Consider the following 14,619-nt stretch of genomic DNA (forward strand, 5'->3'; position numbering starts at 1 on the left):
CAAACCTACCCTAAGTTTGATACTATTTATCACTTTAGTGTTCGATAAGTATAGAATAGACCAACAGAAGTACTTTTATTGAATTAGAATACAAAAAATAATGATCATTCTATGTATATTTTCTTGGAAGTTATGAGTATTCGTTTAAAATAAAAATTGTTTTTTGGCTCTCCTGAACAATTGGGTATTTGGCATTTGCATCCGTCTGCCTCTGAGGTACAGATATATACAATGTAAAATAGGTACCAATATATTTTATGTCAGGCACATAAATTTCCACCAACTAGCCCATAATCAGAATTAAATTATAGGTAGGTACAAAAAATTAATGAGAATAACAAAAATAACCAAGTATACAAACTATTCTAGTATTAAGTCCTTCAGTATGTCAGATGTCTATGATTTTATGGTTATCTATGGTATTCCTAACCTCCAATATAAGCTGTCAGTGAAAATTTATATGAAAACATTATTTATTTTATAATTGTAATACTTGTTTGTCAGTGAAAATGTCTTCTCTACTATTGAGTAAGTTATAAAATCAATTGGCATATTTAAATACGTATCTGTGTATTTAATATCTTCGACCGGATACTAATAACCTAACTTATATACATACAGTTTTTCATTTCAGTAATTATTGTAAAATCATCAATGTAGGCTTTCACCTAAATTATAAATTATAGTAGGGTTTATTTATCACTGTGTAAAATGTGTAGTTTAGTTGTATTTTTTATTATTTCCAGGAAACATATCAGCTCTAACAAAGGCGTTAACCATAACGAATTATTATCCTCAGGTAAGATTTTTATAATTTTAATTCTTTCTAAAATGTTATAGACATGCCTCTATAGAGGAGAATTAACGATCCGGGTCCCTGCTGATGTTGATAATTGAAATTTAACGTCGGTCGTCACTCACGGAATCACTGTATTCAAATTAGTTTATTCCTGATACTGTCCTGAAGTAAGAATTACCTGAAGCGGGCCCCCAGGCTAGGATCTTTGGCGAGGCTCCCTACCTATCGCTAAGGATAAAGGCAGTGTGACGCTCTACAATAGTGATTTCCAAATGGTGCACTCGGTAAAATTAATGTGTACATTTAGTTTCTTTTATTGTGTTAACTGTCAATTGATGGTGGAACTGCATTGTATTATTGATTAATTTAATAAAACGCAAAATTTTTTAGTAAGTACTTATTCCACTCTTTAAAAAAAAAACAAAAAACGTGTCGTACAACCACATAATTTTAAATAATAACATTGAAGGAACGACGACTTTACTATTAAAGAAAATTTGTAATAAGTGTTTATCTCACTTATCTGGTCGACTCGCCACTCCGAGCCCCTCCTGAGCCCAAGACCCCAGGCTAGAGCCTTCTCAGCCCCTCCCTTGTAGGGGCCATGCTATCTACGCATAACTATTTGTTAGTTGGGAAAGATTTATTCATTCTGTCAGAAAAGAGACATGTTTTAGCACAATTAAAGGTAATTTTATAGTACTCCATATCGTCATTGTGGCTAAGGTATTTTGAGACCAAATACCAAACCTACTTATTTTTGGGGTACAGTAGGCTGTTAGGTTTTTGTTTGATTTTTGAATCGAAAGATCTTAGTTACAATGTTACAACATTGTTATTTCTGGTACTATATCTGGAACTGCACAATTGACCCCCAAGCATTCCAATCGTAAGCTGCCTCCCCAAGAGTCTAAGGCAAAGTTTTCTCAGGGCTTAAGTTGTTTACATTCATCGATTTGATTTTAGAAAAAGAATATGAACCAAAAGTAAGAACAAAGTTGAAATTTTTTTTTTACATTATAACCCTTTTTTCTATCTCTTTCTCTTTATGCTTAAATGAAATGAATGCTTAAGAAAAATAAATGAAATGAATGCTTTATGCTTAAATTAAAAGCGAAAATGAAGCTGAAAAATGGTTGAGTATTAAGGCGAATGATTCAATTTTTCATTTTTATCGATCTTCACGCTTGTACTCTGAGAATTATTTGGCAAGGTCGTAAAACCTCCTTGCATAAATGTTATGCGCCTTAAAAAAGCATAATATGATCTATCATTATTTATTTTAGAATAAGTAGATTAACAATCATGAAGTAAGTAACCAAAGCAAGATATTAAAAAATGCTATTATAGCAGCGTGCCATTTTTATTTTTAAAACCATGTATAACGCTGCCTCAGAGGGTATTTTTTTTACTATACTATACCAAAAACATTCTGAATTCGCTATCAAGTGTTGTAATATGAAAATTATATGCCGACACATCACCATGTTGGATCCAATGAGGATCATTTCGGTCTCCGTAGAATGGAGGTTGTATTACAAACTGTGAAGAACAGTGAGCTCACGCAACGAAACTTGCTTCAGCGATTTTGATTGGCAAACGACAGAAGACTTCATCTGCCAGAAGAAGGGTTTCTCAGCATCTTTGTTAAAGTTTAATTTTTATTTTAGAGATGCATTAGCCTATCAGCAGTTGACTTAAGAGCCCGCAAAGGAACCAGGGAAAAAGCCTTGAAGAAGAAAGTTAAGGTTGAAGTAAAAAAAGTTGGATTTATACCACATAATCAAAGATACAACAGAAAGTAAGCACAGCACACCTTTGATTTTACTATCAATTATTTACTTAAAACTTATAATTGCATTATATAGTGAACTATGTCAATGTGTTCTTTCACCTTTTTGAGAATGTTCCTTTGCTCTTGAACTTACAATGTTTCTCTGAGACAATTTAAATGGGTGTCGGCAACAAATGACCGTAACATTCAAGCCGTGCAGAATGACAAACCACCCCTATAAAAATCACCCAATAATCACATTGTGTAACCGTGACTTTGGCCACTGCAGATGTGTCTATTATTAGACATGCACACATACGTCATACAGTGAAACCCCAATTTTACGTGCCCCAAATTCATTTTTTCCCATTATTTCTGTATAGTTTTTGCAGCCCGTTTCACTTTACTACATTTAATTACAGGCTTTAGGCTTTTATTTCCTGCAATTTACAACTGATCTATTCAAAATCATTTAATAAAATTAATAATTCAATTTTTGCTCACATTCAATCAAAATTAAATGCATGGCAATCATTAAAATGAACATTAAGGCGCAGACACATAATATTAGCATTTCTTTTTATATATATGTCTGCAGTGTCCAAGGTCAAGTTTACACAACATAAGTGATTACTTTAGCCATCATGGTTACACGGTATTGTGCCATTCCCCATTTTCGCTCAAATGTTAGTCGCTTATTGCTGACATTTTTTGTTTTTATTGTTTACATATTTTTCATGTTTTGTTTGGTATTTTGTGTTATATTTGTTGTTGATACTAAGTATTGATGACGTACAAGATGAAACCTTCAAATAGTTTTATAATATTGAAAAAGTTGTATATAAACAAGCCAAAAATATGCATCAAACCAATTAGTATGATTTTTTAATAAAAAAATAATTAAATTATTAAAATTTTTCAATATCCCCATTTACATTTTCCCGTATTTATGTTTTTTTTTGCCAGTCAATCCTAAAATGTAATATTGGGTTTTCACTGAATTTACATGGACAAGCCATAACGGCGATGCTCTATTTTGTACACTAATGCCTGCATCTTCCTGATCATTGCTAAATTTAGCCTTGCAAAAAATTCCAGTTCTTGTAATAATATGTCCTTTGTTTCGCAATTGTCATATTTGATTTATTACAGATTAAAGATCCACCAGTTTGATAGGCATTTGTCAGATGACCTCATGCCTTTACCGATAGATGATGTGTGGATGTTCAAACATTACCGATCGAATATGTACTCCATCGCTGAGGCAATCCAATGCCACAAAGAGACACATCACCCGACAATGTACTTTACTCCAAATGCGTATCTTGATGTACATATTGAGCTTAACATGGCTGGTGAGAAAAAGGTTTGTATTTCTGATGTTAGATGGAATTAATGTGTCGACTGAGGGTACTTAATGAAATTTGATTGTAAATTAATTTATGTCTTGTACATACCATTAATTTCATTTAAATCTAAAATGGATTATAGTTACTTATGTAGTTTTACTAGATGAGCTAAAGTATCAGCTATTTCGATAGAATTAATTTTTTTCCAAAGAACGCGGTTGATTTCGTCATGTGAAACAGTTAATTTATTTTAAGAACAAAAATACAATGCACAGATACTTGGAGGTGCGCGGGTTTTAAAGATTTTATCGGAAAAGGCATTTGGACGCCAATAATTCGCGGACCACCGGTTGAAAAATACTGCACTAAATTACAAACAACACTATGAAGTCCCAGCCAAGTTATAATGGTTCTGGATTAAATCTATTTTGTAAATGATTGAATTTAAATATTTTAATGAAATTTCTTTCTTTCAGAACAAATTCGTCAATAATTTTAATCGCATCTGTCTGATGCCACACGCCTTCACACAAGAGGAAAACAGGAGCATTCTTGCATTCTGCAAAGACGCAGAGCTGCAGGAACAAGCCATGGCTGCTGGAGCCAAATATTCTGGAGGTCTCGAATTAGTCAAGCGTATTCAGGTAAAATATTCTTCATCATTCATTGCTAGATTAAGGCATCTCCATCTTAATATTCTTCTCAGTTATATTCAATAATCGGTATTTGTCGGCTGGCGCAATAGCTGGCCGTTGCTAGTAATCTTTGACATCTCAGGTAGTGTAATTATTCACCTCGAAAATTGAGTCGGTAGCAATTGCACTTACCCACGATTTTCCTTGACGCAGAGGACGCAACCAATTTGTCAGAAGATTGAAAAGGGGCCTTGAAACAGTTCAAACCAGTCACACTTATTAAATTATTCCAAAAAACATCCGAATGTATTTTTCAGAAATTTCATATAAAATAATACGCAAAGCATAACAAAATCCCTGCAACTCACGTTAAAAAGACTGAAAAGAATTTGACCACTTATATAGATATGTAATTACGTACACAAAAAAATAAACCACTCATATTATACTGTGGCATCTTGTTACTAGGGAAGCGATGCTACTTTTAGCAGGCATATTGGAAGTTAGAATTTAGGTAAGTATGGTTTTTATTTTATTTTTAATCATATATGTCATAATCATATGTCTGTTGGAATCCCACTTGTTTCAACTAATATTATGTTTCTACTTTTGAGCTTTGAGAATTGGTCTCGGCCGAATCTTATAGGTACATTGCTACAACCGCGTTAGTGAGCAGATATGGCAGCCTTCGGTGATTGAAGTAATCATGAAAAGACGCTTCACGTTGTTAGGACAAGTGTTCTGGATACCGCCAGCGAGTAGACATTCCGTACCCTTGTGACACAACCTCAAGGGTTCCTACCTCACCTAGCGCCGGTGCTACAAAAGCGATCTACGCACTGCAGGTCTCACATGGCGGGAGGGACTGAAAGAAGTGAAACAACCTTGTGCCTGCTCTATGCCCTAGCACTGGGGCTTGACAGGGTGAATTAGTAGTACAGTACACTCTCAGTAATCCGCCGCTCGATTATCCAACAACTACTATAATCCGCCGTTATTTTTACTAGTTGAAAGCACAAAATCAAGCTCTATAATTCGCCGGTATTCGATCGTCAAATTCAGTAGTCCGCCGGGTACAAGTATATAACGCAGATGAAACGGGCTTATTTTGGAAACTTCTTCTTCGTGTACTCACTTCACGAAGAAAATGTACCAGGGAGGAAAGTGCCTAAGGACCACATCACAATTGTCGTGCTCCAATGCAACCGGGACACACAAACTGAAGCTTTTGGTCATAGGGAATGCCAGGAGTCCTAAGCCATTCGACAGTATCTGCGTCACTGAACAACTGGTTATATCAAGTTATTTACTGTTTAATATTTAGTTAATAAACTAAGTTTATAAATAATATTGTATAATTTAGTAAATACTTGATTTTGATTACAAATAAAACCGTAATTTGCTAGTACATATTTCCCAAAAAAATATTTTTACGAAATAGGTACCTGTTTTAATGTTTACCATATTTTGTATGTATGCACTATAATCCGCCGTTTTCACTAATTGGACACTTGTCTGGTTTTTAGGGTGGCGGATTACTGAGAGAGTACTGTAGTAGTATATTACTGAGGCTTTTCAAAATTTTGTATTTTCAATTACAGGTTTTCAAATAATGAATCTCTTGCCTCTATCGTTGTCTATCCAGTATGAAGTCCCTCCTTTTATTTAGCCTTAGACAACCCGACTGTCATATCTCCATTTTTTATCCTGCTCTTCAGCTGAAAAGCCTTCTTCAATGTCTTAATATCGAGTGTAAAAGGAAGCTGTGACGCTGATATTATAATGTTGTTATTTTCAGAATGGTGACATGAAACTCGACGAGTATGATTTCATTATCGCCCATTCAAATATCCTGACGGATCTGGTTCCTCTGCGAGGTCTGATGAAGAAAAAGTTTCCTAACCCAAAAGTCGGAACCGTTGGCAGCGATGTCATCAACATGGTGACTAAGTTTTGCAACGGTGTACGATATGCGGCCGCCACCAGTGAATACCAAGAGAGCTTTGCCGTGATCGATGCTCACATCGGGCAGGTATATTTTTCGAACATTTTTATCGTCATAATCAAATTGCAGAGCATTTCCTTAACTCATTGATTGATATGACACATGATAACTCGCTGGTTGATTTACTCTGGTAGAGATACTTTGGTCTATCATTCTCATCCATCCCATCATGCTGAGAATATTAGAATATTATAGTCAACGTGATTCAATAATCATGGATGAGTGACAGAATGTTTGCTTCTGAACCTGTGGCTAGCAGGTTCGAATCCCACTTCTGCCAAATTCACATTATCTTTTAATGTATTTGGATATAGAGCAGGGTACGTGTACCGCATAACATGTAATATTCGCTAATTTGAACAGGGAACAAGAGATACACAATGTGACAGGTGCCTAGGCTTTACAATAGGCGCAATCTAAACAGATTCTGCTATAGCAAGCATAATCAATTAGCCTATACCTACTTCATGTGCACATAAAAAGTTCTCATCTGTGTATATCGATGGTTAAGTGGTCCGATTATAATACAACAATGGCGAACCTTTTCAAGCTTATGTGTTAATAATCTGAATTAATATTTGTAATTATAGGTGCTGTGCTAATATATGGATATTGGGGGAAAATATAAATTAGGAACATTACCTTAGCTGCCCTTTCCAAAATCTCAAAGACTTTTTTTTGATGTGACGCTCCGAGCTACCTGTTAAATATAAATCGGGGCAGTGGACTTACATGAAGCTATACATAGAATATGTACCTACATATCTTTTGTTCATTTGGAGGACTTACCGGATTTTAGAAATAGACTCTTCATATCTAAAAAAAAATATTTTAAATGACAGCTTTGGGTACACTGCTGAGCTAACCAAAGTTTTGAATTGTGCCCCATTGTATTGATTGCACACATGATATTTCAGGGAAAAAAACGCTTAAATCGAGTATCTATTACAGTTCTGTGAAAATGTTGCTACATCTATAATTAATGTATACATAAATAACTGTCTGAATGTTCTCCCATATGACAGATTAAATATCTTCATAGCTGATCTATCTTCACTTACTATTATTGTTATGAATTCAATTATGATACGTATCTCTATTTCAGCTAAACATGGACAACACACAATTAGAAGAAAACATAATAGCATTAATCAAAGATGTCAATGACGGAAGACCGAAACGTGCTGGAAAGTTTATCACAAGGCAAGTTTTACAGCGTAACGAATAACTCTTATTCATCTAAAAAAATGTTTTTTTAGTACAATTTATTACATTGTCAACTAGTTATCTATTTGATAAAATTGAGCAAAAGACAGAAATACTAATATTTTTTTTTCGACTATATCCGATCCTAATAAGATCTACATACATCAAAATTGCCTATGTTCAATAATTAGAATGTTACACTCTTAAATCTTATGAATTATTCATTGAATAAAAAAAATACTTAATTAAAAATTATTAGCAAGTTCAAGTAAGTTGTAAGTAACAACAAAAAATCTTGGAGTGATCCGTGACGTCGGTTAGTAATTAAAGTAATACCTACTTTGATTTAAAATACAAAAGCTGATCGCCAATAGTAGCTCAATTTGGAAAGCTCTTCAGTGAATATTAAAAAGCCAATAGTTTAAATTTGTCGTAATTAAGTATGACTACTTTAGCATAGTGGATTATGTGCATGGGCGCGATACCCGAGAGATGCAGGTTCGATTCCTGCGTCTTACTTTTTTCAAAAAGATTTTTTCTATTGGTTATAATTTATTTTTTCAGAAGTGTTTTCAAAATTATGTATGTTCCTAATAAGATCATATGAACCTCCACAGAGTGGAGGTTTGTATTAACAGATTTTTGTTTTTACGAGAACTTGATGTCAGCCACTTGCTCAACCTATTAGGTCCATACTCTGACTCATACGCAAATTAAAAAACAATATGTGTGTGCACCCACGATGGCCACGTGGCATAAGCGTCGATTCATGGCGTCGTGGGTCCCAGGTTCGAATCCTGGGTCTGACAAATACACATTTAGTTTATCAATATTTATTGGTCCAAATAATTCAATGACATCAATGTTACTTTCCTAAAATGAACTAATTATATATTATGAACCCTTTGAATAATAATTGATGTTCCATGTTATCTGTTTGCAATCGAAAATAATTTTCTTGTATGTTTTGTTCAGATGCTATTTGAAGTGTCCACCGGGCGACGAACAACTGAAGATTGATCCATTCCTGTTTGTGGAGTCAGGAGAAGTATCCGAATTGCCACCTCAAACGGAAGAAGATCAAGAAGACAGTGATGCAGAAGACATTGAGGAAAAAGCTAAACAAACGGCGGCGGCAGCAAACGCATAAATTTTTATAAAATCTGAATTTTTAATATGAATGAACTTAGTTATGAATAAAAAAAAAATTTGAAACACCGTTTTCTTCATTTGTTATACTGCCGTACTAAGCACAGAGGCCGTAACTGACGTATTTAGGTATTTTCATGTTTTGATGAATTTGGATTCAGCAGAGTTTTTGTATAAGATCGGTAAAAAAAAACCAGCCAAAACTGCTATATTTCCAGAGAAAATTGAGTTTTTTAAAAGCCGTATATACGCAGTATGAGGAAAAACACGATAAATACTAAGCGGTTCGGTCGTAACTAGCATTTACTAAAGGATTTAAGACGTATCTGACACAGATACGGCTAATATCCTTTAGTTTTTTGGACTTAAAGCCGAAATGGCCTAGTATCGCTGTTGTTACGGCCAAATTGCTTTAGTAATAATACCATATTTCGATTGCTATTGCGTGACTGCAAAAGCCGCATTCAACATTTGACTGTTACTCAGTGTGAACCTAATGATTCTATAACCGTGTATTTGATTCGTTTTTTGTTGATAACTGCAGTAATAATATCTTATATTTGTTTTGAAGTGTATTATTATATATTGATTACTTCGATTTTGGTTGATTTACGCAAGTAAATTTTATATTAATTTATGAGTTACAATAACTTCTTATAACAAATACATCTCACGGTCAAGTTTAAGTTATGGTGCCTCCGGTTGCGACTAATAAAAAAATATTATGAAAATGGTTAGTCATCAGTTAGTTTCATCTACTTGACCTCATTTTTATGTTTTCGTGGATTGGCACTGGGATTATTCTATATTATGAAAGGTGGCAGCGAACCTATGTATTTATTGTTTTCATAAATAGTATTATATTAAATGTAATAGGCATCATGTTTACAAATAGAAATTGTTGAAAAAGTAATCTTACTTTCAATACATAAAATAAATAAAAAGCACACGGAAAGGCCATATTTGCATGACATGGTACAAGTTATCGCAAATAGAGGACGAAATACTTTAACATACAAAAAGACATTTTACGGACCACTGATTGAATTGAACTTCTTATCTGCAAAAGTATTAAAATCCAGTATACCTTTTCCTAGTATTATTAAAACTTCAATTGGATTAACTAAAGAAAAAAAAGGTAATATTAAATCTAAATTAATCCACTCTGGAAAAGGTATCATTCCAAATAACCGAATGAAGTTTTGGAAAGATTTGCCTGTTAACTCTTAACAATTTTTAGACAAAATACTGATTCATATGATTTTCAAATCATTTAAGTATATTATATTGTTTTAGTTCTGTTTTTACTTATTTTAGACATTAATTACAACTAATTACTTTCAACTTATATGACTGCTTTTCTGTTGTTTGCTATTTTTATATTTATTTTAAATAAATTGTCTTCCAATATAATGTTAAGATCATAAACCATATTATTTTATTATCCTAAAGGAATACTAAATATTCTATCCCATTTACTCCAGAATTCTTGTGTGAAAAAAAGATATCTGATATTAATGGAGGGGAAATGTAGATACGGCCATATTACCTTAGTACGCTCTAAGAAATGCTTTGTATGAAGGAGGCCGTAAGTGCATTATTTATGTGAAAAATGACAAATATGGGATTTTTAAGGGATGTTACACCAAAATAAAGCATTATAGGCTTATACAATAAACCAAAAGTTCTACAGTAGAAGCAGCAAAAGTAAAATAATGTGTGAGCTCGTTTCTCCCACTTGCCTAAAATGCAGATACGGCCTCTGTGCTTAGTACGGCAGTATATTCTTTCCCCAAAATGATTTGCATGTTATTGACAATAGACAATTAAAAATACGTAAACATCACATTATACTATACCAGGTACCGATAGCGAAGGATGTAAACTGTTAAGATCCAACATATATAGTGCACACTAAACTTTGTCAGTCAAATGTTTGTTTTCATTGAACTGACTACAATGTGTAGATGGAATTTCTTAGTTTTTCAAATTCAATTAACCCCTGCCTAATCCAAGCCATATGTTGTAGATAATAACCAAAAAATATTTATTTATCTATAAAATATCTAAATACCATTAAACCAAACTTAATTTTAGATATTCTAAATATAGAAGAATACTTTTTTTATCGATTATGATTTGGTTTAGGCAGGGTTTAATGAATTTAAAAAAATTAACCAACACCATCTCTAATATGTATTCTTAATTCAACGACAACCAATAAGTATATATGACTGAAAAAGTGTCCACTATTTTTGGGGTTGAATTTAAAAACTAACCAGCACCAGCTGCAAATTGTATTCATAGTTCAATGAAAACGAATAAGTATGACTCACAAAGTTTAGTGTTTACTATTTATGTCTAATCCAGCCTACCTTACCCCTCGCCACTGCCAAGTACATAATATTATGTCAAGTAGGCAGTGATCTACTTGTATCAAAACTGGCAATAATCTACCACACTCTCCGATTGCCATTTTTCAACATACACGAGCATATTATAATTATATTTGGTTGAGCTTATGGTAAAAATAACAAATGATAGTAGTTCTTCTTTAGTGCTGAAATCTTCAAAGACCTTATGAACAAAAATTATTATCTGAGCCTTGTCACTGTAGATTTGTCCCTTTTCTCTGCCAAAACTCTACTCCGCGATGGTAAGAGGAATTAAGCCTCAGTTTAAAATGTGAGGATTCACATTATCTCTTTCTCTCACTCCTGTAACAGACCGTGAGTGATACAGTACGAATCAAATGATACAAAGAGTTCACATGCATCCTCACCGTTAATTTTAAAAAGACTTTCACGTAAGCTGGTTAGGGAAATAAAAATAGGAATGGTTAATGCTTCCCTTCCAAAATCTCAAAAAAAATATATCATTACAATTGGACTATCACGACTCGATTCTTTTCCAATTTCATTTAACTCATCCCATCCCACTGATCCTTCTTTTGTGTTGCTTCAACTTGAATGACCCTTTCCCGTCCCATCAATTTGGGTGAAGAAAACTGAGAGGCACTTAAATCTTCTTCTATCATCACAATTCCGTAAAAAATACAATCCTAAAATACTTTAAATCTTACTCCACTACAAAAATACCACAAACAGTCTTGAAAAATACTAAAAAAAACAATCCTAACGCGTTTAAACGCAAGAAAGATGACCAAACACGACGCATGGCACATAGCTCTGTTGGGATTTTCAGACGGGGAGGACATATAGCTAGTGCTATCTTGCGAGGTCTACCACAGTTAGCCAAAAAGATATAGAAACGTCATAGCTCTAGTGGCTTTGCATTGGCGTGTATACATACATTATTTATTTTTCTCATTTCCTCAAAAAATGGCACTTAGCTCCATTAGTTTTTCCAGTCTTCAAATAGTAGTATTAAAATAAAAATTGCTGTTTTCGACCGCTATTCCGGTGTTTAATTTCTTCACTTCCAAGTCCCAAATGACAGACAATGTCCAGCACCAGCATACTGAGCGAGGAGAGGAATGAACGAATTAGAATATAACAATATCGCTCTTAGGAAAATTCAAAATGATATTAGAAAAACATTAAAAGATTCCTGCAAACAAACCATAATCACAAATTTTCTTAATAATAAACACCTATTAACATAATCACTGCTGACCTTTTAATTACCACATTTAAATAACACGTTAATTATACCTAATGGCCAAATACTCCAAACGTGCCAGTCACGGGTTAGCACTAAATGAGTTTTAAACATGTTGAAATAATTGTCTACTTTAGAAATGTATAATAATATTATGTAGTAAGGTGAATCGGGGTAAGTGTAACTTTGGGGTAAGTGTGGCTACTAAGATATCTCAGTATCTACTACGAATTGGATGATGCCATATATGTAAAAGTGATAGCAAAGTCACTGATTTATAAAAATAATCAGAAATGGTGTCGATACCATGTTTTTTGAGGTGAGTACACGGATTATTCTCCAGACGACATTTTGAAGTTGACGAGCGAGATGGTAGCTGTTACTAAACTATTTTTTAAAACACGGAAATCGGCACATTGTGGTTGTAAAATTTTGTGAGTATATGTGTTTTGGTACCTTGCTTCACGTATTGTTATTGTTTTACTTATTGATAAGCATTTTAAGGCTTTAATCGAGTAGACACACTTTCCCCACGAAAGTAAACGCGTGGGGTAAGTGCACCTTTGTTTTGTGTCACACTTCCCCCATATATTTTCTATGAATTCGCATAGTCATTATTTTAACTAGTGATGGGACACGACGCATTATTTATATTGATCGAAAAAATGTTCGTAATTGAAATAAAATGCATATAATTTCATTATTATAGTTTTATGTTAGCTAAGTAGGTACTAGGAAGAGTGAATGTGTTTCAATTTAAAACATAAATTTTTTAAATAAATGCTTATCTAACATGTGATAATTAATGAGCATTTTTTCCACATGTAAATATAAATGAAAGACAGATAAAAGAGCTTACGACCAAGAAAAATTACAAAAAACATGTGTAAAAAAACAACCTTTTGACAGGATATGAAGCCTCTCGGTTGGATCTCCAACTTGTCGTGGTGAGGAGGCTAGCGCGTTCCGAGGATTCGTACAGCTATGCTGGCGGTGGTTTAACTACCGGAAGGGTCTCCCAAGCCAGACAGGTCTATGATGAGGAGCTAGACTAAGAGGGATCCACTGGAGGAAGGCAGCAATTTCTTTAGTACTGACTAAGGGTAGTGATCAAGGGGATTGGAACAGCCTTAGAACAGACACTTGAAGGCGATAATGAAAACATTATGAACGGTTTCAATATTGCGATGTGGAATGCAACGGGAAACCACCACATTAAAATCCCACGAAAACCCAAACACGCAACATCAAAATCGTAACAGTACGTCAGGTGATCCGGCTGACACCCGGCGCCACGCAGGGTCCAGGCCGCGTGGTGTGAAATTGGTTACTGGGCACACGGGTGTGATTTATCAGGCAACGTGTGGGAAATCAGATACTGGTAAATCGGTCACGAAAATCACAAATAAAATAGGTACATGGAACGTAAGGGGACTTGTATAACACCCCGGAAAGCTCGCAATCATCGAAAAAGAGATGCAGAGATACAACGTAAATATAATGGGTTTAAGCGAAACACATTGGGAAGGATCCGGACACTTCGAGACTGAACTCGGCAACATGGTATATTGTTTAGGACAAAACGAAAGTCGAAACGGAGTAGCTTTTATTGTACCACGAACTCTCCGAGATAGTGTCATTGGATACAATTCGATTAGTGACAGGATAATAACAATAAAGCTCAACGCCCACCCATGTTTGCTGAACATTATACAAGTATATGCGCCTACAGCTGCATCAACAGACGAGGAGAGCGAAAAATTTTTCATGGTGCTAAGAAGCACAATCCAAGAAATACCCAAAAGAGAGATCACCGTTGTTCAAGGCGATATGAACGCCAAAGTCGGAATACCATGAACGACAATCATGTCAGAGAGTTTATCGGTAAATTTGGACATGGCAATCGCAACGCAAGAGGTTATATACATGGATCTCACCTGCTGATCGCTATAGAAACCAGATTGATTTCATAACAATAAATAAAAGATGGCGGTCATCAGTGTTTAATGTACAAACCTACCCAGGTGCAGACTGCGGTAGCGATCACCAACTTCTTGTTGCCAATTAATATGAGACTAAAG

The 14,619-nt window shown here is 34.4% G+C and overlaps 2 protein-coding genes across 2 annotated transcripts; both read left to right on the forward strand.

Moving 5' to 3' along the window:
• The first annotated feature begins 400 nt into the window (after window positions 1-400).
• Window positions 401-10,345, forward strand: mRpL1 (mitochondrial ribosomal protein L1). Its single transcript, XM_085945195.1, has 8 exons — window positions 401-528; window positions 747-799; window positions 2,470-2,600; window positions 3,726-3,939; window positions 4,399-4,566; window positions 6,356-6,589; window positions 7,668-7,765; window positions 8,744-10,345. The coding sequence occupies exons 1-8, from the start codon at window positions 510-512 to the stop codon at window positions 8,916-8,918; spliced, it is 1,092 nt and encodes a 363-aa protein (XP_085801321.1). The 5' UTR covers window positions 401-509; the 3' UTR covers window positions 8,919-10,345.
• Window positions 10,346-14,038: 3,693 nt separating this feature from the next.
• Window positions 14,039-14,395, forward strand: LOC147073385 (protein CFDP2-like). Its single transcript, XM_085945642.1, has one exon. It carries the CDS (start codon window positions 14,039-14,041, stop codon window positions 14,393-14,395), a length of 357 nt encoding a protein of 118 aa, XP_085801768.1.
• Window positions 14,396-14,619: the final 224 nt, after the last annotated feature.

This window comes from Rhyacophila brunnea, unplaced genomic scaffold (assembly GCF_057557595.1).
Source record: "Rhyacophila brunnea isolate RB1 unplaced genomic scaffold, BYU_Rbru_1.0 scaffold_18, whole genome shotgun sequence".
Lineage (NCBI taxonomy): Eukaryota > Metazoa > Arthropoda > Insecta > Trichoptera > Rhyacophilidae > Rhyacophila > Rhyacophila brunnea.

Excerpts from the sequence above, each read along its gene's own strand:
- mRpL1 (XM_085945195.1), top strand. Across the intron at positions 800-2,469 it reads TAACGAATTATTATCCTCAG|AGATGCATTAGCCTATCAGC; the intron begins GTAAGATTTTTA and ends TTTTTATTTTAG. Across the intron at positions 6,590-7,667 it reads TCGATGCTCACATCGGGCAG|CTAAACATGGACAACACACA; the intron begins GTATATTTTTCG and ends TCTCTATTTCAG.
- LOC147073385 (XM_085945642.1), top strand. The coding sequence starts at position 14,039 with ATGGGTTTAAGCGAAACACATTGGGAAGGATCCGGACACTTCGAGACT.